This window comes from Salvelinus fontinalis, chromosome 6 (genome assembly GCF_029448725.1).
Source record: "Salvelinus fontinalis isolate EN_2023a chromosome 6, ASM2944872v1, whole genome shotgun sequence".
NCBI lineage: Eukaryota > Metazoa > Chordata > Actinopteri > Salmoniformes > Salmonidae > Salvelinus > Salvelinus fontinalis.
Genome location: NC_074670.1, coordinates 34626653 through 34654431, shown reverse-complemented (window position 1 = coordinate 34654431; position 27779 = coordinate 34626653). Strand labels below are relative to the sequence as shown.

At 43.0% G+C, this 27779-nt stretch overlaps 1 protein-coding gene across 1 annotated transcript; it reads left to right on the top strand.

Annotated features, from left to right (window-relative positions):
• Positions 1 to 723: 723 nt before the first annotated feature.
• LOC129857729 (glycoprotein endo-alpha-1,2-mannosidase-like protein) lies at positions 724 to 26425 on the top strand. Its single transcript, XM_055926246.1, has 4 exons — positions 724 to 2181; positions 6028 to 6137; positions 18188 to 18264; positions 25321 to 26425. Exons 1-4 carry the CDS (start codon positions 1686 to 1688, stop codon positions 25955 to 25957), a joined length of 1320 nt encoding a protein of 439 aa, XP_055782221.1. The 5' UTR covers positions 724 to 1685; the 3' UTR covers positions 25958 to 26425.
• Positions 26426 to 27779: the final 1354 nt, after the last annotated feature.

Sequence of the window (27779 nt, the reverse complement as noted above, 5' to 3'; positions counted from 1 at the left end):
AGTTTTGATGTCTTCACTATTATTCCAAAATATAGAAAATAGTAAAAATAAAGAAAAACCCTTGAATGAGTAGGTGTTCTAAAACTTTTGACCGTAGTGTATATATATATATATATATATATATATATATATATATATATATATATATATATATATATATATGTTTCCTGATCTTTCTTATATCTTTTTCAGATATAGGACAACCACTTCAGAACAAACTTCTTTTAGATTATTTTTTGTGGACTATCTGTTGTCCCGTGTAGTGAATCTGTTATTCAATGCGTTTATGTGGTCTAATAGAAGTTAGGCCAAAAATAATTTTGTATCAAATATTTTTTAAATATATTTTTGTTATACTTCAAGGGGTCTTAACATTCAAAATCAAATAGCTAAATTGTCCTTGGTATGACCTTCTTAAATGACCTTCTTAAAACAATTCCATATAGCTTAGTAGACCCCCTGGCTTAGACAGGGCTTAGACTGTTATGGGTTAAGGCAATACCACTTTCACAGATGACCACCTCACGTTATGAGTTAAAGACTGGATGGCTTCATTGTTCATTTGACAGCATTTTCATCCTGTAGGCTACACTGCAACTTTGCAACCGTGGCTTTATTGTGTATGTGTCTTACAGTCTATTATCATCATCAATAAGGCTCCGATATCCTACTTTGTATAGGTACATGCATAGCCTATAGTTGCCATCCATCAGTCCCCTTGCGCCAAACAAATCTCAGTATAACACCCGGCCGGCAAAAGCTCCGCCTCCATGTAGCAAAACATGGACGGTAAAAAGCAGCCATCGCTTATGGCGAATACCAAGGACAGCGACCACGAAGCGTGCACGTCCAGGATCTTGTTGCATTGAATTTAGAACGTTTTCGTTGCTGTCGCTACGTGGGTTTACTTGCGAGCCTAATGTAAAGTATTGTGTAGGAGATATATCGAGCCAGCAGCGAAAAGCGAAATAGCGTAGCAGCGAAAAGCGAAATAGTGTAACATGGTGACGGCAATTCAGCCATCAGGAGCCAACATCTGACTGTAGCCTATACACGATAGAAATATATCAGAGAGATTTGATCACTTGACATGGAGGCTATTCTTAACTCGAAATGTGCACATATTCTCCAAGAGCTCATATAATCAGATGGTGGTATAGCCTTTATCATTGCAATTGGGGAACACTAATCCAAATGTGTCATGCATCCTTATTTCACATTCTCCACTAGAACAAGGTAAAGCGAGCTCCTTAAGACATCGATATTCTGTTAACTGGTTGAAGTGAGCAAGTTAGCTCCGCATGAGAACCTGATAAAGGGACAAATCATTTCAAATCACTGAGATCTAAATGCAATGACAGATTCCACTGCGTCATGCAACGCGACCATTAGGCTTCATCCGCAATCATGTAGGCTAATAGTTCGGCTATTAATCATAAAGTTTTACATTTTCTGCGTTCCGACAGCGACTGCATTTATGAATACTCTATATGAAGGCCTGCATTGTATACTTTCCTAGAGTTCAGTAGGTGAACTTGTAAGATAGGCTAACTGTTATAGTATACTGCCAATAGGCTATACGACGTTTGGAGAAAAGCAAGTCTTATTCACACGGCTGACTTCAGCCGACCAGGAAACCCGGTTCACTCCAGCAGGAATCGCCTCTACGAGACAATCTATCCGCAATGGCCAGGCTGCGGAAGAAAACGTGCATAGCCCTGTTCTTATTTACACTTTTCGTTTTCGGAACCATGATGGGTTTGAGACCTCTGAAGCCCAGCGATGGGTTCTCGGACCTGGCCCCGGGGTTGGGCCACATGCCGATGATTGGAGGAAGGATGGACCGGCGCTCGGTGTCCCAAGACGCCGTCTCCTCCACCGGGCAGGTGCGCGCCAAAGTAGTTTTATCAAACTCTGGACCTGATGGAACCATATTTTACGACGTCCACATATTTTACAGCGTGTGGTACGGGAACCCGTCGATGGATGGGAAATACATGCACTGGGACCATGTCCTCGTGCCACATTGGGACCCCAAAATCGCCGCCAGTTACCCTAAAGGGAGGCATATGCCGCCGGAGGACATCGGCTCCAGTTTCTACCCTGAGCTCGGTCCGTACAGCTCGAGAGATCCGGATGTATTGGAGTCCCACATGGAGCAGATTGGAGCAGCTGCTGCAGGTAGAGTGCAAAGGTGCAGTGGTTATTCTATACTGAAACATACAAAACAAGTTTTAACATTCGCATTAGTTTTGCTGCTGCAGTGCCTGTCCAGTTAACTTTCAAGTTTTAACAATTTGTTCTACTTTGAGCACAGCTACAATAGGATCTACAGTTGAAGTCGGAAGTTTACAGACACCTTACCCAAATGCATTTAAACTCAGTTTTTCACAATTCCTGACATTAAATCCTAGTAAAAAATTCCCTGTCTTAGGTCAGTTAGGATCACCACTTTTAAGAATGTGAAATGTCAGAATAATAGTAGAGAGAATGATTTATTTCAGCGTTTATTTCTTTCATCACATTCTCAGTGGGTCAGAAGTTTACATACACTAAATTAGTATTTGGTAGCTTTGCCTTTAAATTGTTTAACTTGGGTCAAACGTTTCGGGTAGCATGTGTAACTATGTGTTGTTATATGTGTCGAACTGCTTTGCTTTATTTTGGCCAGGTCGCAATTGTAAATGAGAACGTGTTCTCAACTTGCCTACCTGGTTAAATAAAGGTGAAATAAATAAAATTAAAATAAATAAATAAATAGCCATCCACAAGCTTCCCACAGTGAGTTGGGTGAATTTTGACCCATTCCTCCTGTCAGAGCTGGTGTAACTGAGTCAGGTTTGTAGGCCTCCTTGCTCGCACATGCCTTTTAAGTTCTGCCCACAAATTTTCTATGGGATTGAGGTCAGGGCTTTGTGATGGCCACTCCAATACCTTGACATTGTTGTCCTTAAGCCATTTTGTCACAACTTTGGAAGTATGCTTGGGGTCATGTCTATTTGGAAGACCCATTTGCTATATAGCTATAACTTCCTGACTGATGTCTTGAGATGTTGCTTCAATATATCCACATAATGTTCCTGCCTCATTATGCCATCTATTTTGTGAAGTGCACCAGTCCCTCCTGCAGCAAAGCACCCCCACAGCATGATGCTGCCACCTCCGTTGTCACGCCCTGGCCATAGAGAGGCTTTTATTCTCTATTTTGGATATGCCAGGGTGTGAATAGGGTGGGCATTCTAGTTTCTTTATTTCTGTGTTTTCTATGTCTTTGTTTTTGGCTGAGTGTGGTTCCCAATCAGAGGCACCTGTCTATCGTTGTCTCTGATTGGGAATCATACTTAGGCAGCCTTTTTCCCACCTGTGTTTTGTGGGTAGTTGTTTTCTGTATAGTTTATGCACCTTACAGAACTGTTTCGGTTTCTTCACGTCGTTATTTTGTTAAAGTGTTTTGGTTAATAAAAATCATGAACACTTACCACGCTGGGCTTTGGTCCGATCCTCATTACGACGAGAGCCGTGACACCTGTGCTTCACGGTTGGGATGGGGTTCTTCGGCTTGCAAGCCTCCCCCTTTTTCCTCCAAACATAATGATGGTCATTATGGCCAAACAGTTCTATTTTTGTTTCATAAGACCAGAGGACATTTCTCCAAAAAGTCCGATCTTTGTATACATGTGCAGTTGCAAACCGTAGTCTGGCTTTTTTAATGCCGGTTTTGGAGCAGTGGCTTCTTCCTTGCTGAGCGGCCTTTCAGGTTATGTCGATATAGGACTCGTTTTACTGTGGATATAGATACGTTTGTATCTGTTTCCTCCAGCATCTTCACAAGGTCCTTTGCTGTTGTTCAGTGATTGATTTGCCCTTTTTTGCACCAAAGTACGTTCATCTCTAGGAGACAGAACGCGTCTCCTTCTTGAGCGGAATGACGGCTGCGTGGTCCCATGGTGTTTATACTTGCGTACTATTGTTTGTACAGATGAATGTGGTACCTTCAGGCATTTGGAAATTGCTCCCAAGGATAAACCAGACTTGTGGAGGTCTACAATTTGATTTATTTAGATTTTCCCATGATGTCAAGCAAAGAGGCACTGAGTTTGAAGGTAGGCCTTGAAATACATCCACAGGTACACCTCAAATTGACTCAAATGATGTCAATTAGCCTATCAGAAGCTTCTAAAGCCATGACAATATTTTCTAGAATGTTCCAAGCTGTTTAAAGGCACAGTCAACTTAGTGTATGTAAACTTCTGACCCACTGGAATTGTGATACAGTGAATTATAAGTGACATAATCTGTCTGTAAACAATTGTTGGAAAAATGACTTGTGTCATGCATAAAGCAGATGTCCTAACCGACTTGCCAAAACTAGAGCTTGTTAACAAGAAATTTGTGGAATGGTTGAAAAACGAGTTTTAATGACTCCAACCTAAGTGTATGTAAACTTCTTGACTTAAACTGTATATGTGCCAACATCACTCAAGAGTTCCACTGACTTGAATGACTCACTTTGACACATAAAGTCTATATTTCCTGCCAGATGTATACTGTTATGGTTCATTTGGAATACATTGCTTGCGTTGCACATTGCTCGTGCTGTCTGTCTTCCTTATTCCAACAGACAACCATTCTACTGTATCTTTAGACAGCATAAGTGATGCCTCATATCTGAGTGATGAAATTTGCCTTCCTACATGCAGTGACACTTTAGACACTCTGTTTCAATCGTAATAGTGAGTATCCTTCAGCACACACGTGAAGTGACAGCTCATAAATGTCTATGTTGCAGCCAGATAAATTCTTGTCCACACCCTGATAGAGGGGAATATCAAAAACTGTTCTGTCAAGCAGCCAGCACAGCAGGCCACTGGCACACACAGTATGCATGCAGCTAATTGATCAAGCCATGTCCACAAGCTGTGTGGAATATTTGATTACAATATCTAAAAAGCCATGGTCGCGTGTATTAAAAAGTTATGGCCGCACTATTCATTTTTTTCACTTATCCTGCGCTTTGCCGGTTTATTTCAGCACTCATGTAGTGGACAGCTCCGCACGCTCACGTCAGTCCACCAGCAGCCTTTTCTCACAGTCGTTTTAGAACTGTGTTTATCTTGACATCCATTTCCAAGCAACCTTGAACGTGAACAAAATGAACGTGAAACAAACCATAATCGGAAGTGGCATGCACATTGTCTGAAATAAGTAGCCTATGTTTTAAATGAAAAAATGTACGCTACTTTTATTGACCAAAATGGGATTGATGAGGCCTTGGAGTTGGGTGTGAAAACAAGTTTTCAAAAACGACTGATGGGACAGCCAATCGAGCCATGCTAATGTTGTCTGCCTTCGGCTGAACTGGTTATTGTACACCATCCGGGAAATGATCTTTCTTTCCCCTCCCTTCCCCCGAAACCGAACACTGTGACAGATGGAACACAGAAAGGGCAACTGGATTTGCTTAGTTAAAAAGAGTCCATTTAATTAAAGCCACTGGCACAAAGACCCATCAAAAATTCCAAATAGCATCCTGCTGGCAGTGGTGACTGATACCACTACGCGAAGAGCCCATAATAAAATGAATAGTGCGGACATAACGTTTTAATACATGCGGCCAGGACTTTTTAGATATTGTAATCAAATATTCCAAACAGCTAGTGACCAAAATGGACATCTTGATCAATTAGCTGCATGCATACGGCAGCAATCACATCAATAAGTCCTTCAAGCCAATCCGGAACCCTTAGGAGATGTAGGTAACGATCATATATATCAACGTCAACATCACACTGACCAATACGACTTAAAATGGTGTAACAGGGACATCATGAGGTTCAGGATTGGGTATCAGAGATGTGTGGTCATTGAAATAGAATGACTAGAATGGATATTGAAGTCAATGTTTTGTGATAGGTGGACCAGCAGCCATATTGAGTGTATTGTAAAATTGCCATGCTATGAGGGGCTTTCCCCATTCTAGAAATGTCCTGTATGGAGACTGAGAGAGACTTGTCCTGTGTGGTCTAGGGGTGCTGGTGCTGTCCTGGTATCCTCCAGGCCTGGCCGATGACAATGGGGACCCCACAGAGGACCTGGTGCCGGCCGTCCTAGACGCTGCTCACAGACACAACCTCAAGGTAAGGAACAGACAGACAGAGAGACAAACAGACACTTTGCTTTGGAATCAGTGTTTGGGATTCATGAGTTCTAGATAAGAATGTGTGCTTTGGTAAGGAATCTTCCAAAGAACAAATTTACACAACCAAATGGTAAACAGATCTTAATACGGTACAATACTATTGTAATACACAATAGTATACCATTACTTCAAAAAAGTTGATAGCCAAGTGTGACATGACTTTGAGTAGGCAGCGGGGGAGGGACGATGAGGACATCTCTAACTAAGAGCAGAGGGGACATAAAAAAGCTTCTGGCGGGAACTGTTGTTTATGGGACTGGATGAGCAGGGAAACACATCAGGGAACTACATGACCTATTGCCAATTAGGTCGAAAAATGCCATCCCAGAGATAACGACTGCATCAACGTCGACTCGTCGAGTCCCCTCTGCCTGCTGTCACGGACTGCATTGAAGCTCGTGAAACTTTTAGAGGGCCCCTTCTTCGTAATTCGATACGTGTAACATCAGATGGTAGATGCACATCAGATGCAGCAGAGACGTAGTAGCTGTTCAAGGATGCTGAAAGGAAAAAAGATACTCCAAAGTGAGCTGTACTGGCTTGATCCGGCAGAATCTTTGATGACATAACCGATATATAAAAACAGCCACACAGCCGTTTGAGTGGTGTGTATCCATTCACCCTGAGCGGTTGGAAGTGTGTGAGAATGTGTCTAAGACCCTTTAAGGCAGTTTAAGTGGTGTACGTTACGCATGCTGCATTTCGGTATATAGCCCTTTGGGTGGTATATCCAGGGGGGAATTTTTCAAACACCCGAAACAGCATTTTCCAGCAATCTAGAGCAATAATCATTATGCCTAATTCTATGTAAAAACAATGTATATTTTTCTATATGCGTTATCTAAGCATACCTCTTTATGTGTGTGCCCCTCTGCAAAATAGCGCCGACAGATAATTTTATAAATAGTTATGATCAAGCGTGGGCTTAAAAATTAAGTTGAGTAATTCATTTAACATCTGAAAAATAAAAAACAGGACAAATCTGAGGGGGCATGTGCCCTTGTGGCCTGTATGGGCAGGACACCTCTGGGTGTGTATCTGTGTGTCAGTAGACAGCTGTGCGGCAGGATGACTTGCATTTGTGTGTGTGTTTGTTTTAAAGGTCCAATGGAGACGTTTTTATCTCATTTAAAATCACATTACTGTGATTGTTTTCAATTAAAATGGTCAAAAAGAAACTAAAATAGTTTCTTAGCAAAGAGCAATTTCTCAAGTAAGAATTTTGCTTGGACTGTCTAGGAGTGGTCTGAGTAGGGAGGTGGAAAACCATAAACTACCTGTTATTGGCAGAGGTTTGGAACTTTTTCCTATTGGTCTACTAACAAATTTACCGACTGGTGATTTATTTTTATTTTTAAATTTAACCTTTATTAAACTAGGCAAGCCAGTTAAGAACAAATTCTTATTTCTAATGACAGCCTACCCCGGCCAAACCCTAACCCGGACGATGCTGGGCCAATTGTGCACCGCCCTATGGGACTCCCAATCACGGCTGGTTGTGATACAGCTTGGAATCGAACCAGGGTCTGCAGTGATACACGCTTCTAGCATTGAGATGCAGTGCCTTAGACCGCTGCGCCACTCGGGAGCCTGGTGATGTCACCGGGCAGGCTAAAACTCCATCCTGCCGCAACAGGCTGACATTTCAGGCGGTCTTTTCAAACAGGTCTTACACTAAAATGGCATTATTATGATTTTCACGATTTCACAATATTATTCCAACCATAAAGTATTGAAATATATATAAAACACAGGAAATCACGTGTTTGACTGCACTGGGCCTTTAAAGACTTCTTAGGGGCATTGCGAGCCTCGTGCCTGTGTGAATGAATGCGGACCAAGTGCAGTGTGACAAGAGAGACAGGCTTAAGCTAGAGCCCCTTTCTCCAGCTGTGTTGCATCAATAATACACACGCTGTGTTTGCTCAACACACGGTCGCATTTAAAGACAATTGAGAGCGGATTCGTTTTTGTGATTGCATGAGAATCTCTGCTACATAGAAAATCATGCAAATAATGCAGGCCGATATTCAAAATGAATATTTATAAGAGCACAAGTACAGAAAATAAATGTCTGTTGTACATGTAATGTTGTGAACGTTATTACGTAATCCAGTCCGTGTATTTGTACAGAAAAGTCCAGTTCCATGTTTTACACGGGACCGATTGATGTGCTAGGAAGCCTTGTGAATAACCCTGTAATGCCGGCGTACTCTGAGTAAAGTTCAACTAAACTATATCAAACTCCCCGACCTCAGTCCTTATAAGCATAAGTAATCCAACAAAAAGCGGGACGTTACAGTACAGAGGTTCTAGTTAATTCTGGAGGATTCAGAATTGCCTATATTTTTTCCACCAAAAAAGTGCAGTTTTACTGATAAGAGAGAGCAGTAAAGAAAAATAAAGCCAAAGTAGGGAAAGATAACTTTAACAAACAACAACCAAGTTGTTGCCACTTTTTTGTAAACATCTAAGGGATGGGGCCTATTTACACTATAAACACTGTATGTGGACACTCCTTCAAATTAGTGGATTTGACGATTTCAGCCACACCCTTGGCTGACAGGTGGATAACATCGGACACACAGCCATGCAATCTCCATAGACAAACATTGGCAGTAGAATGGCCCGTACTGAAGAGCTCAGTGACTTTCAATGTGGCACCATCATAGGATGCCACCTTTCCAATAAGTCAGTTCGTCAAATGTCTGCCCTCCTAGAGCTGCCCCAGTCAACTGTAAGTGCTGTTATTGTGAAGTGGAAACGTCTAGGAGCAACAACGGCTCAGCCGTGAAGTGGTAGGCCACACAAGCTCACAGAATGGGACCACCGAGTACTGAAGCACGTAGCGTGTAAAAATCATCTGTCCTCGGTTGCAACACTCACTACCGAGTTCCAAACTGCCTCAGGAAGCAACATCAGCACAAAAACTGTTTGTCTGCAGCTTCATGTAATGGATGCCAGGAGAATGCTACCTTCCCAAATGCATAGTGCCAACTGTAAAGTTTGGTAGAGGAGGAATAATGGTCTGGGGCTGTTTTTCATGGTTCAGGCTAGGCCCCTTAGTTCCAGTGAAGGGAAATCTTAACGCTACAGCATACAATGACATTCTAGATGATTCCGTGCTTCCAACTTTGTGGCAAAAGTTTGGGGAAGGCCCTTTCCTGTTTCAGCATGACAATGCCCCTGTGCACAAAGCGAGGTCCATACAGAAATGGTTTGTCAAGATCGGTGAGGAAGAACTTGACTGGTCTGCACAGAGCTCTGACCTCAACCCCAACGAACACCTTTGGGATGAATTGGAACACCGACTGCAAGCCAGGCCTAATCGCCAAACATCAGTGGAAGCCCCAGCAGAAATGTTCCAACATCTGGTGGAAAGCCTTCCCAGAAGATTGGAGGCTGTTATAGCAGCAAAGGGGGACCAACTCCATATTAATGCCCATAATTTTGGAATGAGATGTTCGATGAGCAGGTGTCCACATACCTTTGGCCATGTAGTTTATCATTATTTTAAAAGTCCAAAAATGGATGTACCAATCCCAGATTGACCCTTTAATAACCTTGTTATAGCATATTTAGAGTGGTACTCTGCATCAGTATCCTGTTCAAGTGCCCACTTGCTCATGACCACATTCTCCCTCCACCACTGCACATAAGGACATTTATTGTTGGAGTGCCTTTAGTGAAAAATCTTCACAAACTGCTGACCGTAGAAAAATGTCTTGGGTCTCTCATAATTTTGAGCTGCGACGCAAACATTTATTTTTCTAATGCAAAAGAGGCCCTCTTGCATTACAATCTTCCTGGAATTTTCTGCAAAGACAAGGCAAATTAAAATGTATAATTGTGCCTCCTCTTTCACACCAATATGTAAGATGGGGGATGAGCAGTAGAATGCATAATCGTTCTTGGTTGAGTCCTAACATAAGATCCATGGGCATAACTTGACCCATTGTTATCAATGCATGACTTATGCAAAAACATGTTAAGCATATGGACTTCAAGGTAGGATTCGGACCTTTATTCTCAGTGGCAGCATCCCACCATCCCAGCATTTCACTTCATCATAGGGCTCTTTGACTTGCATGTACAGTACATTCTATTGTACTCCTTCTGAGGGATCCTTAGGAGCAAAAGTGAGCAATCATTTATTTGAGGTCCCAATGTGTGTAGCCTCTTCAAAGGAAATGTGAATGCAGTACATGAAAGATAAATTATGTTATTTTTCATGGACACAAACAATGTTGTCAAAGAAAGAGACTAGAAGAGAAAGTCTTTAGGTGGCAACAGCATGACGTGTTTGTCACTGTTGCAGGTGAACGTCTTACATGGTACATGCTCAGTCAGTCCATCTCTCTGTTTATCAGTCTTGTCATCCCTCTCCTGTCAGATCTGTCGTGACGGAACTTCTCTTTACAGTCTGAGCTGAGGTGATCACAATGAGTGGAGGCTACAGAGCCTTTATAACTTGCCACTTAACAGAGCAATCTAAGGGAGCTCTGTGTGTGATGTGATCGGAATAACAGCAGACAGTCCCGAGACAGACATGCTGAATCTTCACAGTCTGAAAAAGCCTTAGAAACACAGGCCAGAACAGGTCTAGACTAGTCTACCAGGGTTGGGGTCGTTTGTGGTGACGGAGGGCACAAGAGGTGTTGTACAAAACAAAGTCATCAGCGATTGGATCGTCTCAAACCAATCAGAGTATCAAACCCACATGTGTTCTGGCTCTGGCCCAACCCATCAGTTTCTGGACCAATCAGACGGCCCGAGTGTTCACATTCGGTGAAGGATTGAGGAGGTACTCAGATCCAGACTCATTACGGAAAATAAAGTAACCTCTATGGTGGGTGTGGCGTAGCGTTTGGTCGGAGCGAGGAGTCTGGGTAGCCAGGCAATACTACTATGGCACTGACTTAGACTCCCAAATCTAGGACCTTACACTAGATGACACTGCAGAAAACAGACTGTTTTGTTTATATAAGAATAGCATTGGAAAAAGCGACTAAATCAAGTATGGGCACCCACACAGCTTTTGTATTATGTATGTACGGTTGGAGTTTAAGAGCAGATCCTCTTGCGGTTGAAGGCTCTAGAGCTCCACTGAGTTGAACAATCGTGGTCACACTGCTTGCTTGGAGAGTAGCTCAGGCTGAAACTCCTCTTTGGCCCTTGAGGGGCTGTGCGTGGGCTCGGGGGGGGGGGGGGGGGGGGGGGGGGAATCGGGATAGGCGGGGGTGACGGTCCCATGACTCAGTTTTCCTCCCTGAACAATCCGGGCCCCAAGGGGCAGGAAAGTAGGGCATGTTGCACAGCAGCAGCAGTGCAGAGAGGCCCATGTGTGGGCAGGCCATGCTGTCAGGCACACTTCCCCATCTCCAGATGCCCAGCACAGCATGCATCTACCATCTTCCATGACTTGGATGCGTCCCAAATGGCACCCTATTCCATTCATAGTGCACTAGTTGCGGGCCCTGGTCAAAAGTAGTGCACTACATAGGGACTAGGGTGCCATTTGGGGTGCATAGTTGGTGTGCCTGCGAGACGTTGATGTTATTGAGAAGTTGACAACTTAGCGTGTGGAACCCTACTGAATTGAACTAATATAACCTAAACATTATTGGAAGTACGAAGCGGCAACATCTCATGATACGTTCAATACTGTATGGTGTTGACTGTTATAAAATGCTGTCTGGGTAGTTTAACGGATGGTTGAAATCCCCTCCTAAGGGCCTGTTACAGTGCATTAGGTTGTATTCTACTCGATTCAGACAATTCTTTGCTCTGGTGATGGTGATAGGGCTGGGTCAGTCTGTGAGAAAAGCTCTTGGTTTGCTTGGGTCTCTCATGTAAGTCTAAATTGCTGCTGTGTAATGGCCTGATGTGTCTCGGGTGGAACATGAGCGGGCTATTCCAACGGTGGCAGTCATCTGCGGCGAGCGGAAGTTGAGATGGTGACAGCTCTTTCGCTTAGGGAGAAATAATTTGACAGTCAGTGAAACGGCAGGCTTTAAAAACTCGAATGATTTTTTTCCCCAGCCGAGTCACTCAGCTTTTAATCGAAGTTATTAGCACAGAAATAGTTGTAACTTTCCCTCTAATGATACCTTGCCTCGAGACGTCAATCAGATTACGGAGAGTTGTTCCTCGCCTTCGACACTGATTTCAGACGAGTGGCCTACACAGCCATAGTGAGCTACCCTGCCACGAGGGCTCCAAATTTCAAATATATTTTCATCTGACACTGAAGCACTTAGCTGCCACCATTAGCGACAACAACGATTTTCTCCCCATGTCTACATTTAACTATACAGGACAACAGTTTAAAACCGCCTTGCCTCCCATCCCTAGCCTGCATCACTCCAATCCATTAGCGCACTTCTGTCCCAATGTCATGGTGACACTTTGAGCCCTTGGTGTCACCAAGAGTTAAATTACCATGGCAACTGGTTAGGAAGGCCCAGTAGCCACTCACTTTAATTTCAATACTGCCATACCCCCTACTCCAACCTATCTTAATCGAAGGCACTATACTTGGCTACAGTTCCTCGCCATAATAAGACAAAGACTATTCCCACTCATGAAAAATACAAAACATGCATAGCCTAACAACGTGAAAAATGTTTAGAAGTTTATTCTCCATAGTGAATGGTATACTAACCCCATAATGACAAGTCTTTTTATAGCATAAAAGACAATTCCCAGTCATGAAAAATGCACAACATGCTAAACCTATAACATGTTTAGCACTTTAATCTCCACAGCCCACGGTAAACACTAGCAAACCCCATAACGACAACAAAGTATTTTATAGGATAGTGCTAGTTTAAAAAAAAAACATGTATTTCACCTTTATTTAACCAGGTAAGCTAGTTGAGAACAAGTTCTCGTTTACAACTGTGACCAGGCCAAGATAAAGCAAGTCTTGGCAGACAGAACCAGGGAGTGGCGAGGCGGAGCTCAGACAGGAATTCAATCAAGCGTCAGGTGAGAATGATGGATCTACATCAAAAGCAGCAGACTTATGTTAGCAAACTGGCGAGGTGTTGCTGCTTCCATTCTGCGTATGGCTCTATCCATCCAGCTTCTTTCATGCTGGGCCCCTGCGGAACCCGTTGTGAGAGAAGAAAAGTGGTCCACTTTGATCATATATAATTCAAAATAGTGAAATTCTCCACTCTTACTCTTAAAAAATTCAAGCTAAAATGTTTTGTATTTGTTTCATAGCTGATCCATCGTGTGTTCAGCCACTCTGTTCCTCATTGAGGAATAGTCAGCTGGAATAGAACTATGATTCCCTGGGCTTTAGTGGATGACGAATGACCTTGGGATAGATGTGTCAGGTTATTTGTCATGGCATAACACCAGTGCTGAAACAGTCATCGTCTGAGACAATCCTTTAACACAGTCTGTAAAGATTGATCAACATATTAACACTTATGTGTTAATATCGTATGAGGACATTTCTGGGCACCCACTTCGTCCACTTTTGTTGGCCGAGAAATATGACTGTTGCAGTTATACATGCTTGAGAGCTGGGGTTCAAATATCAGCCACAATTTGTGGTTCAACTTTCGATGATAAGTAGAGCGGGGGAGAAGGGGTAGTGTTACTTTCATTTAGATGTAATTAGCTGTGACTGTATTTTGGGGGTCGGGGGGGAATTTTATTAGGATCCGCAGCCACTCTTTCTGGGGTCAACACAGAACCTGAAACATGGCATAATACAGAACATGAATAGACAAGAACAGTTCAAGGATAGAACTACCTACATTTAAAAATGGCACATAGCCTACATAGGGTATCAATACATACACACAAAATATCTCGGTCCAATAGGGGAGAGGCGTTGTGCCGGGAGGTGTTGCTTTATCTGTTTTTTGAAATAAGGTTTGCTGTTCATTTGAGCAATATGAGATGAAGGGAGTGCCATGCAATAATGGATCTATATAATACTGTACACTTTCTTGAGTTTGTTCTGGATTTGGGGACTGTGAAAAGACCCCTGGTGGCATGTCTGGTGGGGTAAGTGTAATGTGTGTCAGAGCTGTGCGTGAGTTGACTATGCAAACAATTTGGAATTTTCAACACATTAATGTTTCTTATAAAAACAAGAAGTAATGCAGTCAGTCTCTCCTCAACTCTTAGCCAAGAGAGACTGGCATGCATAGTATTTATATTTGCCCTCTGATTACAATGAAGAGCAAGATGTGCCGCTCTGTTCTGGACCAGCTGCAGCTTAACTAGGTCATTTTTAGCAGCACTTGACCACATGACTGGGCAATAATCAAGATAAGACAAAACTAGAGCCTGTAGGACTTGCTTTGTGGAGTGTGGTGTCAAAAAATCTGAACATCTCTTTATCAGACAGACAGACCTCTCCCCATCTTTACAACCATTGAACCTATATGTTTTCACCATGACAGTTTGTAATCTTAGGTAACACCAAGTAATTTAGTATCCTCAACTAGTCCAACAGCCACAGCATTCATTACCAGATTTAGCTGAGGTCTAGAGCTTAGGGAATGATTTGTACCAAATACAATGCTCTGAGTTTTAGAGATGTTCAGGACCAGTTTATTACTGGCCACGCATTCCAAAACTGACTGCAACTCCTTGTTAAGGGTTTCAGTGACTTCATTAGCTGTGGATGTTGACATGTAGAGTCGAAGTCGGAAGTTTACACACACTTAGGTTGGAGTCATAAAAACTCGTTTTTCAACCACTCCACACATTTCTTGTTCACAAACCATAGTTTTGGCAAGTTGGTTAGGACATCTACTTTGTGCATGACACAAGTTATTTTTCCAACAATTGTTTACAGACAGATTATGTCACTTATAAGTCACTGTATCACAATTCCAGTGGGTCAGAAGTTTACATACACTAAGTTGACTGTGCCTTTAAACAGCTTGGAACATTCTAGAAAATATTGTCATGGCTTTAGAAGCTTCTGATAGGCTAATTGACATCATTTGAGTCAATTGGAGGTGTACCTGTGGATGTATTTCAAGGCCTACCTTCAAACTCAGTGCCTCTTTGCTTGACATTATGGGGAAATCAAAAGAAATCAGCCAAGACCTCAGAATTTTTTTTGTAGAACTCCACAAGTCTGGTTTATCCTTGGGAGGCCTGAATAGTTCATCTGTACAAACAATAGTATGCAAGTATAAACACCATGGACCCACGCAGCCGTCATACCACTCAGGAAGGAGACGCGTTCTGTCTCCTAGAGATGAACGTACTTTGGTGTGAAAAGTGCTAATCAATCCCTGAACAACAGCAAAGGACCTTGTGAAGATGCTGGAGAAAACAGGTACAAACTTATCTATATCCACAGTAAAACGAGTCCTATATCAACATAACCTGAAAGGCCGCTCAGCAAGGAAGAATCCACTGCTCCAAAACCGGCATTAAAAAAGCCAGACTACGGTTTGCAACTGCACATGGGGACAAAGATCGTACTTTTTGGAGAAATGTCCTCTGGTCTGATGAAACAAAAATATAACTGTTTGGCCATAATGACCATTGTTATGTTTGGAGGAAAAAGAGGGAGGCTTGCAAGCCGAAGAACACCATCCAAACTGTGGAGCATGGGGGTAGCAGCATCATGTTGTGGGGGGTGCTTTGCTGCAGGAGGGACTGGTGTACTTCACAAAATAGATGGCATCATGAGGGAAGAAAATTATGTGGATATATTGAAGCAACATCTCAAGACATCAGTCAGGAAGTTCAAGCTTGGTCGCAAATGGGCCTTCCAAATGGATAATGACCCCAAGCATACTTCCAAAGTTGTGGAAAAGGCTTAAGGACAACAAAGTCAAGGTATTGGAGTGGCCATCACAAAGCCCTGACCTCAATCCCATAAATAATTTGTGGGAAGAACTGAAAAAGCGTGTGCGAGCAAGGCCTACAAACCTGACTCAGTTACACCACCTCTGTCAGGAGGAATGGGCCAAAATTCACCCAACTTATGGTGGGAAGCTTGTGGAAGGCTTCCCAAAACGTTTGACCCAATTTAAAGGCAATGCTACGAAATACTAATTGAGTGTATGCAAACTTCTGACCCACTGGGAATGTGATGAAATAAATAAAAGCTGAAATAAATCATTCTCTCTGCTATTATTCTGACATTTCTCATTCTTAAAATAAAGTGGTGATCCTAAAGCCTGTTTGAGATATGGGGCAGTATTTTCACGTTCGGATGAAAAGCGTGCCCAGAGTAAACCTCCTGCTACTCAGGCTCAGAAGCTAGTATATGCATAGTATTAGTAGATTTGGATAGAAAACACTCTGAAGTTTCTAAAACTGTTTGAATGATGTCTGTGAGTATAACAGAACTCATATGGCAGGCGAAAACCTGAGAAAAATTTAACCAGGAAGTGGGAAATCTGAGGTTTGTAGGAATTCCTATCCAATATACAGTGTCTATGGGGTTATATTGCACTTCCTAAGGCTTCCACTAGATGTCAACAGTCTTTAGAACGTTGTTTGATGCTTCTACAGTGAAGGATGAGGGAAAAAGAGCTGGTTGTGAGAATGCCAAAAGTATGCAACTTGGTTGTGGCTACTTTGAAGAATCTCAAATCTCAAATATATTTGACACTTTTTTGGTTACTACATGATACCATTTGTGTTATTTCATAGTTTTGATGTCTTCACTATTATTCTACAATATAGAGATTAGTAAAAATAAAGAAAAACCCTTGATTGAGTAAGTGTGTCCAAACTTTTGACTGGTACTGTATATAGCAACACCTCCTCCATAAGCATTCCTGTCTTTTCTATAGATGTTATATCCTTGTATTGCTGCTACTGCTGTATCATCAAAGGAATTATCTAAGTGAGTCTCAGAATTGACTAATATATGGACGTTATCTGATGTTAGCAAGTTACTGATTTCATGAACCATATTTCGAAGGCTACAAAAGAACAAACAAAGCAAGAGAAAAAAACATACATTTAGCAGTCCATTAATCAGTTGGTGTGTGTAAGTGTGTGTGTGTGTGTGTGTGTGTGTGTGCTGAGGGGTTGAAGCTACGAATCCATAGGCTTGGCTCTCTCATCCTTTCCAGGCTTTTGGGAGGGAGGCTGGACAATGTGCCTGTCATATTGGATGTAAGCAATGTCCCCACGCACTCTGGCAGCTTTCATGGCCCGGGATAAGTTATTTTCTCATCTGGCGCACAGCTTCAGGATAGTCCTCGTTACGGAAGATGTAAGTTCCTCTCAAGTTCATGGCTCTTTCCAGAACCGTTACCTTGTCCTTGAACCTCAGGAACTTGACGACTATCGGCCTGGGCTGGAGGTGGGTTTTCATGTCCCGTTGGCGTGCTCCAACTCAGTCTTCCTGTGGTCCAACTTCAGTTTCTCCGAGATCATTTCACTCACTTTGTCCTCAGACTCCATCCAGGTCATGTGGAGATTCTGCAATTGCGTCTACAACAATGTTGTCAGGCCTTGACTGTCCTTCGAGATAATCTGATTTCTCTGTCAGTGTTATCATGGATTCACATACAGAACTAATGTCCTCTCTCAAAGGCTTACAGATTGTCGTCATCTCGCCGTTTCCCGATTAAACTCATCGAGCAGACCCTAGGAGAACTGCAAACTGTTCTTCAGGTCCTGGACCTCTCTGGTCAGATTCTTTTATGAGTTGACTCCACCAGTATTTGGACACAACACTTGAAGCCATTTTGGTCATTGTTGTAACAACTGCTTATTATAATGGCTGCATAATAATGGATGTATTGCGCCTGCTGCGTCCTTAGGCTTTGAATAGCTCTCAATTAGACCCAAGGGGCAGCTGAACACAGCCCAGCTCCTGTCACCTTTCCAAATGTGAATATTCTCAAGAGTTTGAGTCAATACTAACTCATCACCTTAGATGGTTGGGTTGGCTGCATGGACGCACTTACAAATATGTGACAACAATGCAATGAATGGAAAGCCGTGGACTAAGATGTTTTTTAATTTTCTTCCCAGGTTGCCTTTCACCTCCAGCCTTACAGAGGGCGGAGCGACCACAGTGTCCATGACAACATCAAGTATATCATCGACAGGTAGGTGTTGTCTTTGTTTAGAATAACTTCAAATTGAAGTGGACACAAAGTAAAACATTGTTGAACTTTCCTGTTGAAACAGTTTTCAGTCAACATAGACCCTTTTAAAGTACTGAGAGACAGTTCACTTCAAATCAAATTCTATTGGTCGTTTACACATGTTTAGCAGATGTTATTGCGGGTGTAGCGAAATGCTTGTGTTCCTAGCTCCAACAGTGCAGTAATATCTAACAGTACACACAAAACTAAAAGTAAAAGAATGGACTTAAAAAATATAGAAATATTAATACGAGCAATGTCGGAGTCCGGAGTGTGTGTGTATATATATATATATATATATATATATATATATATATATACACTGCTCAAAAAAATAAAGGGAACGCTTAAACAACACAATGTAACTCCAAGTCAATCACACTTCTGTGAAATCAAACTGTCCACTTAGGAAGCAACACTGATTGACAATAAATGTCACATGCTGTTGTGCAAATGGAATAGACAACAGGTGGAAATTATAGGCAATTAGCAAGACACCCCCAATAAAGGAATGGTTCTGCAGGTGGTGACCACAGACCACTTCTCAGTTCCTATGCTTCCTGGCTGATGTTTTGGTCACTTTTGAATGCTGGCGGTGCTCTCACTCTAGTGGTAGCATGAGACGGAGTCTACAACCCACACAAGTGGCTCAGGTAGTGCAGCTCATCCAGGATGGCACATCAATGTGAGCTGTGGCAAGAAGGTTTGCTGGGTCTGTCAGCGTAGTGTCCAGAGCATGGAGGTGCTACCAGGAGACAGGCCAGTACATCAGGAGACGTGGAGGATGCCGTAGGAGGGCAACAACCCAACAGCAGGACCGCTACCTCCGCCTTTGTGCAAGGAGGAGCACTGCCAGAGCCCTGCAAAATGACCTCCAGTAGGCCACAAATGTGCATGTGTCTGCTCAAACGGTCAGAAACAGACTCCATGAGGGTGGTATGAGGGCCCAACGTCCACAGGTGGGGGTTGTGCTTACAGCCCAACACCGTGCAGGACGTTTGGCATTTGCCAGAGAACACCAAGATTGGCAAATTCGCCACTGGTGCCCTGTGCTCTTCACAGACGAAAGCAGGTTCACACGCACATGTGACAGAGTCTGGAGACGCCGTGGAGAACGTTCTGCTGCCTGCAACATCCTCCAGCATGACCGGTTTGGCGGTGGGTCAGTCATGGTGTGGGGTGGCATTTCTTTGGGGGGCCGCACAGCCCTCCATGTGCTCGCCAGAGGTAGCCTGACTGCCGTTAGGTACCGAGATGAGATCCTCCGACCCCTTGTGAGACCATATGCTGGTGCGGTTGGCCCCGGGTACCTCCTAATGCAAGACAATGCTAGACCTCATGTGGCTGGATTGTGTTAGCAGTTCCTGCAAGAGGAAGGCATTGATGCTATGGACTGGCCCGCCCGTTCCCCAGACCTGAATCCAATTGAGCACATCTGGGACATCATGTCTCACTCCATCCACCAACGCCACACCACAGACTGTCCAGGAGTTGGCGGATGCTTTAGTCCAGGTCTGGGAGGAGATCCCTCAGGAGACCATCCGCCACCTCATCAGGAGCATGCCCAGGCGTTGTAGGGAGGTCATACAGGCACGTGGAGGCCACACACACTACTGAGCCTAATTTTGACTTGTTTTAAGGACATTACAGCAAAGTTGGATCAGCCTGTAGTGTGGTTTTCCACTTTAATTTTGAGTGTGACTGCAAATCCAGACCTCCATGGGTTGATAAATTTGATTTCCATTGATAATTTTTGTGTGATTTTGTTGTCAGCACATTCAACTATGTAAAGAAAAAAGTATTTAATAAGAATATTTCATTCATTCAGATCTAGGATGTGTTATTTTAGTGTCCCCTTTATTTTTTTTGAGCAGTGTGTATATATATATATATACAGTGGGGCAAAAAAGTATTTAGACAGCCACCAATTGTGCAAGTTCTCCCACTTAAAAAGATGAGAGGCCTGTAATTTTCATCATAGGTACACTTCAACTATGACAGACAAAATTAAGAAATAATCCAGAAAATCACATGGTAGGATTTTTAATGAATTTATTTGCAAATTATGGTGGAAAATAAGTATTTGGTCACCTACAAATAAGCAAGATTTCTGGCTCTTACAGACCTGTAACTTCTTCTTTAAGAGGCTCCTCTGTCCTCCACTCACTACCTGTATTAATGGCACCTGTTTGAACTTGTTATCAGTATAAAAGACACCTGTCCACAACCTCAAACAGTCACACTCCAAACTCCACTATGGCCAAGACCAAATAGGATCAGGCACTGCAGGATGATCCTGTAAGAGCTGTTTGTCACTTCCCACGAGCCAGGTTGTGACAAACTCACTCATTCTTATGTTTAATAAATGTATCGTATAGTGTGTGTGTGTGGCAGGCATACAATGATGGCAAAAAACAACATTTGAGAGTGCGCTGACCCTGATGATAGAGGGTGTACGCAGCTGGAGGTTGAATGTTTGAAGGGGTACGGGACTATAAAAGTTTGGGAACCACTGTCTTAATAGACTGTCCTTTCTCTTTGCTTATTTTAGCTGTTCTTGCCATAATATGGATGTGGTCTTTTACCAAATAGGGCTATCTTCTGTATACCAGCCCTACCTTGTCACAACACAACTAATTGGCTCAAACACATTAAGGAAAAAAATTACACAAATTAACAAGGCACATCTGTTAATTGAAGCTGGTTGAGAGAATGCCAAGAGTGTGCAAAGCTGTCATCAAGGCAAAGGATGGCTTCTATGAAGAATCTCAAATATAAAATATATTTTGATTTGTTTAACAATTCTTTGGTTACAACATGATTCCATATGTGTTATTTCATAGTTATGTCTTCATTATTCTACAATGCAGAAAATAGTAAAAATAAAGAAAAACCCTTGAATGAGTAGGTGTGTGCAACATTTTGACTGGTACTATATATACATACAGTTGAAGTTGTAAGTTTACATACACCTTAGCCAAATACATTTAAACTCACTTTTTTCACAATTCCTGACATTTAATCCCAGTAAAAATTCCCTGTTTTAGGTCAGTTAGTATCACCACTTTAATTTAAGAATGTGAAATGTCAGAATAATAGCAGAGAAAATTATTTCTTTCAGCTTTTATTTCTTTCATCACATTCCCAGTGGGTCAGAAGTTTACATACACTCAATTGGTATTTGGTAGCATGGCCTTTACATTTTTTTACTTGGGTCAAATGTTTTGGGTAGCCTTCCACAAGCTTCCCACAATAAGTTGGGTGAATTTTAGCCCATTCCTCCTGACAGAGCTGGTGTAACTGAGTCAGGTTTGTTCAGTTCTGCCCACACATTTTTTATGGGATTGAGGTCAGGGCTTTGTGATGACCACTCCAATACCTTGACTTTGTTGTCCTTAAGCCATTGTGCCACAACTTTGGAAGTATGCTTGGGGTCATTGTCCATTTGGAAGACCCATTTGTGACCAAGCTTAAACTTCCTGACTGATGTCTTGAGATGTTGCTTCAATATATCCACACTTTTCCTCCCTCATGATGCCTTCTATTTTGTGAAGTGCACCAGTCCCTCCTGCAGCAAAGCACCCACACAACATGATGCTGCCACCCAAGTGCTTCACGGTTGGGATGGTGTTCTTCGGCTTGCAAGCCTCCCCCGTTTTCCTCAAAACATAACGATTGTCATTATGGTCAAACAGATTTATTTTTGTTTCGTCAGACCAGAGTACATTTCTCCAAAAAGTCCCATCTTTGTCCCCATGTGCATTTGCAAAACGTAGTCTTTGTTTTTTTATGGTGGTTTTGGAGCAGTGGCTTCTTCCTTGCTGAGCGGCCTTTCAGGTTATGTCGATATAGGACTAGTTTTATTGTGGATATAGATACTTTTGTACCCGTTTCCTCCAGCATCTTCACAAGGTCCTTTGCTGCTGTTCTGGGATTGATTAGCACTTTTCGCACCAAAGTACGATCATCTCTAGGAGACAGAACGCGTCTCCTTCCTGAGCGGTAAGACAGCTGCGTGGTCCCATGGTGTTTATACTTGCGTACTATTGTTGGTACAGATGAACGTGGTACCTTCAGGCGTTTGGAAATTGCTCCAAAGGATGAACCAGACTTGTGGAGGTCTACAGCTCTTTTTCTGATGTCTTGGCTGATTTCTTTTGATTTTCCCATGATGTCAAGTACTGAGTTTGAAGGTAGGCCTTGAAATACATCCACAGGTACACCTCCAATTGACTCGAATGATGTCAATTAGCCTATCAGAAGCTTCTAAAGCCATGAAGTCATTTTCTGCTATTTTCCAAGCTGCTCAAAGGCACAGTCAACTTAGTGTATGTAAACTTCTGACCCACTAGAATTGTGATACAGCAAATTATAAGTGAAATAATCTGTCTGTAAACAATTGTTGGAAAAATTACTCATGTCATGCACAAAGTAGATGTCCTAACCAACTTGCCAAAACTATAGTTTGTTAACAAGAAATATGTGGAGTGGTTGAAAAACGAGTTTTAATGACTCCTAAGTGTAATGACAACCTAAGTGTATGTAAACTTCCGACATCAACTGTACACACACCAGTGCCTTAGGAAAGTATTCACACTCCTTGACTTTTTCCACATTGTTACATTAGACTTATTCTAAAATGGATGAAATTTCAAACAAATCCTCAGCAATCTCAACACAATACCCCATAATGACGAAGCGAAAACAGGTTGACATTTTTTCAAATGTATTAAATATTAAAAACAGATACCTTATTTACATATGTATTCAGACCCTTTGTTATGATAAAAGAAATTGAGGTCAGGTGCATCCTGTTTCCATTGATCATCCTTGAGATGTTTGTACAACTTAAAAGGAGTCCACCTGTGGTAAATTCAATAGATTGGATATGAGTTGGAAAGGCACACATCCTTCTATATAAAAGGTCCCACAGTTGACAGTGAATGTCAGAGCAAAAAACAAGCCATGAGGTCAAAGGAACTGTCCGTAGAGCTCCGAGACAGGATTGTGTCTAGGCACAGATCTGGGGAAGGGTACCAAAACATTTCTACAGCATTGAACGTCCCCTAAAACACAGTGGCCTCCATCATTCTTAAATGGAAGAAGTTTGTAACCACCAAGACTCTTCCTAGAGCTGGCCATCCCGGCCAAACTGAGCAATCGGGGGAGAAGGGCCTTGGTCAGGGAGGTGACCAAGAACCCAATGGTCACTGACAGAGCTCTAGAGTTCCTCTGTGGAGATGGGAGAACCTTACAGAAGGACAACCATCTCTGCAGCACTCCAATCAGACCTTTATGGTAGAGTGGCCAGACGGAAGCCACTCCTCAGTAAAAGGCACATGACAGCCCGCTTGTAATTTGCCAAAAGCCACCTAAAGACTCTCAGACCATGAGAAACAAGATTCTCTGGTTTGTTGAAACCAAGATTGAACTCTTTGTCCTGAATGCCAAGTGTCACGTCCCGAGGAAACCTGGCACCATCCCTACGGTGAAGCATGGTGGTGGCAGCATCATGCTGTGGGGATGTTTTTCAGCGGCAGGGACTGGGAGACTAATCAGAATCGAGGGAAAGATGAACAGAGCAAAATACAGAGAGATCCTTGATGAAAACCTGCTCCAGAGAGTTCAGGATCTCAGACTGGGGCAAACGTTCACCTTCCATCTGGACAACGCAGGAGTGGCTTCGGGACAAGTGTATATCCTTGAGTGGCCCAGCCATGAACCCGATCGAACTTCTCTGGAGAGACCTGAAAATAGCTGTGCAGCAACACTCCCCATCCAACCTGACAGAGCTTGAGAGGATCTGCAGAGAAGAATGGGAGAAACTCCCCAAATACAGGTGTGCCAAGCTTGTAGCGTCAAACCCAAGAAGACTCGATTGCTGCCAAAGGTGCTTTAACAAAGTACTGAGGTAAGGGGCTGAATACTTATGTAAATGTGATGTTTAAATGTGATGTTATATAAATGTTTAATGAATTTGCAAAAAAACTGTTTTTACTTTCTGATTATGGGGTATTGTGTGTAGATTGATGAGGGAAAAAAACTATTTAATCAATTTTAGAATAAGGTTGTAACCTAACAAAATGTGAAAGAAAGGTGTCTGAATACTTTCAGAAGGCACTGTGTATGTGTGTATACACACACACACACACACACACACACACACACACACACACACACGATGGGATGTACAGACCAGTGGCGTCTATACATCAAATATTTTAAAGAGCATGGCCTTATTTCTATTACAGCATATTGGATGACTATCATTCATATTCCATTCACCCAGTTCAATGTAACAGCAACAGGTTTAGCTACTACATGATACTCAAATTTTCCCTAAACGCATCATGAGGTTGCTACAACCTAGCCTATGAATGAAAGTTTACAACGTAGGTGCACACATGTCGAGAGACACATTTGTAATCAAAGTGACCACCTTGCGCACACTTGCCTGCATCTTGCTGATATAGGGTGTAATCATTAGTCCAACAGTTGCAGTCTCTCGGTCCCAGCTTTGATCTTCTTGGTCTTCCTGTGACATCGGGTGCTGTAGATGTCCTGAAGGGCAGGCAGTGTGGCTACGGTGATGCGTTGGGCTGACCGCACCACCCACTGGAGAGTCCTGCGGTTGCGGACGGTGCAGTTGTCGTACCAGGCGGTGATACAGCCTGACAGGATGCTCTCAATGGTCCATCTGTAAAAGTTTGTGAGGGTCTTAGGGACGAAGTCGAATTTATTCAGCCTCCTGAGGTTTAAAAGAGACACTGTTGCACCTTCTTCACCACACAGTGATGTGTATGCCGAGGAACTTGAAGCTTTTAACTTTCTCCACTGTGGCCCCGTTGATTTGGCTGGGGCCGTGCTCCCTCTGCTGTCTCCTGAATGCTAGATTACATGTAAAGAACTCTACAATGTGCTTCATATTTTATTAGGATACTTCTAGGTTATTTCTCCTTCCATGCAAATATCAAAATCTGTATCAATAATCTCTTGTCCATTTATTTGTGTTTGAAGGTACGGGGACCACGGAGCCTTCTACAAGTTCACCTCTAGCACGGGGAATATCCTGCCTCTGTTCTACATTTATGACTCGTATCTGACGCCGCCCGAGAACTGGTCCGACCTGCTCCACCCCACGGGCTCCCACAGCCTGCGCGGCACGCCGTATGACAGTGTCTTCATCGCCCTCATCGTGGAGGAGCGCCACAAGCATGACATTCTTGCCGGTGGTTTCGATGGCATGTACACGTACTTCGCCTCCAACGGGTTCTCTTTTGGTTCATCCCACCAGAACTGGAAGGCGGTCAAGGCGTTCTGCGACGGTAACAACCTGTTATTTATACCTAGCGCCGGGCCGGGCTACATCGACACCGCGGTCAGACCGTGGAACAACCACAACACGCGCAACCGCGTCAACGGCCGCTACTACGAGACGGCCTTGCAGGCGGCGCTGAACGTGCGGCCCGAGATCGTCACGATAACGTCGTTCAACGAGTGGCACGAGGGCACGCAGATTGAGATGGCTGTGCCAAAAAAGACGGTGACCAGGCTGTATTTGGATTACCAGCCACACCAACCTGAGCACTACCTGGAGCTCACCAGGAGGTGGGCAGAGCAGTTCAACAAGGAGAAAGAGACATGGCTCATGTGAACTGGCACTGTGTGTGAAAGAGAGATAAAAAGCATGAGTGACTGTAGAGGTTTATGAATGTGTGAGAGACAAGTGCGTGGGAATTGGACTGAAAAAAAAAGAGAACAGAAATCCTCATTTTAACTTTTTTTGGGGGGGGAAATTGCATTATGTGGTATATTTGGGATATTCTACAGTTGACTCTTATGTGCAACAGAAAGCTCCCCGTCCTGCTTGCCATATCTCTGCCCTGGATCTTGCCTCCTGATAACCTCCAGACAACCCCCATCCTCGCTACAAGCATGGATGGACACATCAATAGTCTAATATACTGTACACAGTACACTCTGTCCTACTTTTGACAAACCACTGCCCAATGTAACCATCCGTTTGATACAATGCACCCTGGCATGACTTTTCTTTCTGCAAAATCCTTTTAAGTTTGAAAATGATAATACCAATAAAATAGACCAGGTGACATATCTAGGATTTGACTTTCATCCACAAGCCATCTCTTTCTTCGAAAGTATGAGAGAATAAAGGACAGGAGAGAGAGAGAGAGAGGGCTAGTGGAACTGTACGATTATATTTTCTCTTCATTAAGTCTAGCCTTTTCTCTTCACTCAAAGCAAGTGTGGTCATTGCCAAGTAAAGGGGTATTTCCTGTGTGGCTTAACAAGGATGTGGAGCTCAAAGATGTAGGGTGAAGTTGCCCCTAGGCGCTGATCTAGGGTCAGTTTTACATTTCCCCCACTAATGGTTAAGGTGTGGGGGAGCTGATCCTAAATCGGTACCTAGGGAAACTTCAGCCCGGAGTCAAACCAATGTGCAAGGGAAAACGCCATGGTTGACCAAATGGTTTAATGTCAGTGCACCAGGGAGAGTCTGAGGGCTCCACAGAGATGTTGGGGGTATCAGAGCATGTGATTGCAGCCAGACCAATTCAGCCAAGGGGAAACGCCATGTATACAGCAGTTTCCTTTTATCTAAAGACAGAAAACAACCAAGTCTAGCACAACTACCAGTTTTAATAAATGCAATCTGTTCAAAACAAGTTTTTCAGATTCATTCAACATTACAGTTGGGACATTGTCCGTTAAAATAATTGGACTTTTTATAGAAATAAACAGTCACTCTCGTGTGCAGGCAATGTAAATGTATAGTCAGGTCAGGCTGGGTACTGGAATATGAACGATAAATGCAGTGTGTATGACCTATTTGTACCTTACTAAAATCTTGCTGTCCATTACTAAAATGAAACAGATATTTTAGGAATAAAAAGCCCTCTGACTTATCTTTTAAAACAAAGACTATCCATTCTGTGAGAAGAAAAAAAACTACTTAGAGCTGCAGTGTTGTGTGAGCCATTGCGTGTTAACTCTGTCACCTGATCCAGCTTGGCAGTCCACTCAGTCACTGTTAGTCATTCTCTAACAAACTAGCAGAAACTATTAGTGAAGGGAATACCAACTCAGTTGCACAACTAAATGCATTCAACCAAATTGCATCTTCCACATTTAATCCAACCCCTCTGAATTAGAGGTGTACCGGGGGGCTGCCTTAATCGACATCCACGTCCTTGGCGCCCGGGGGGCAGTTTATTTTGGGGGTTAACTGCCTTGCTCAAGGGCAGGTTACTGACCCAACGCTCTTAACCGCTAGGCTAACTCCTTAATTAATGTATATGCATTGCTGAATACTGACCATCTACATTCCCAACATGTGAGAAGACACTTACCATAAAAAAGTCATTGAGAGTGTTCTGTGGACAGGAGCTTCTGCAGTAGTTCATCCACCACACTGATATTCACCCAGTACTACAGGCGAGGAGAGAAAACCAACA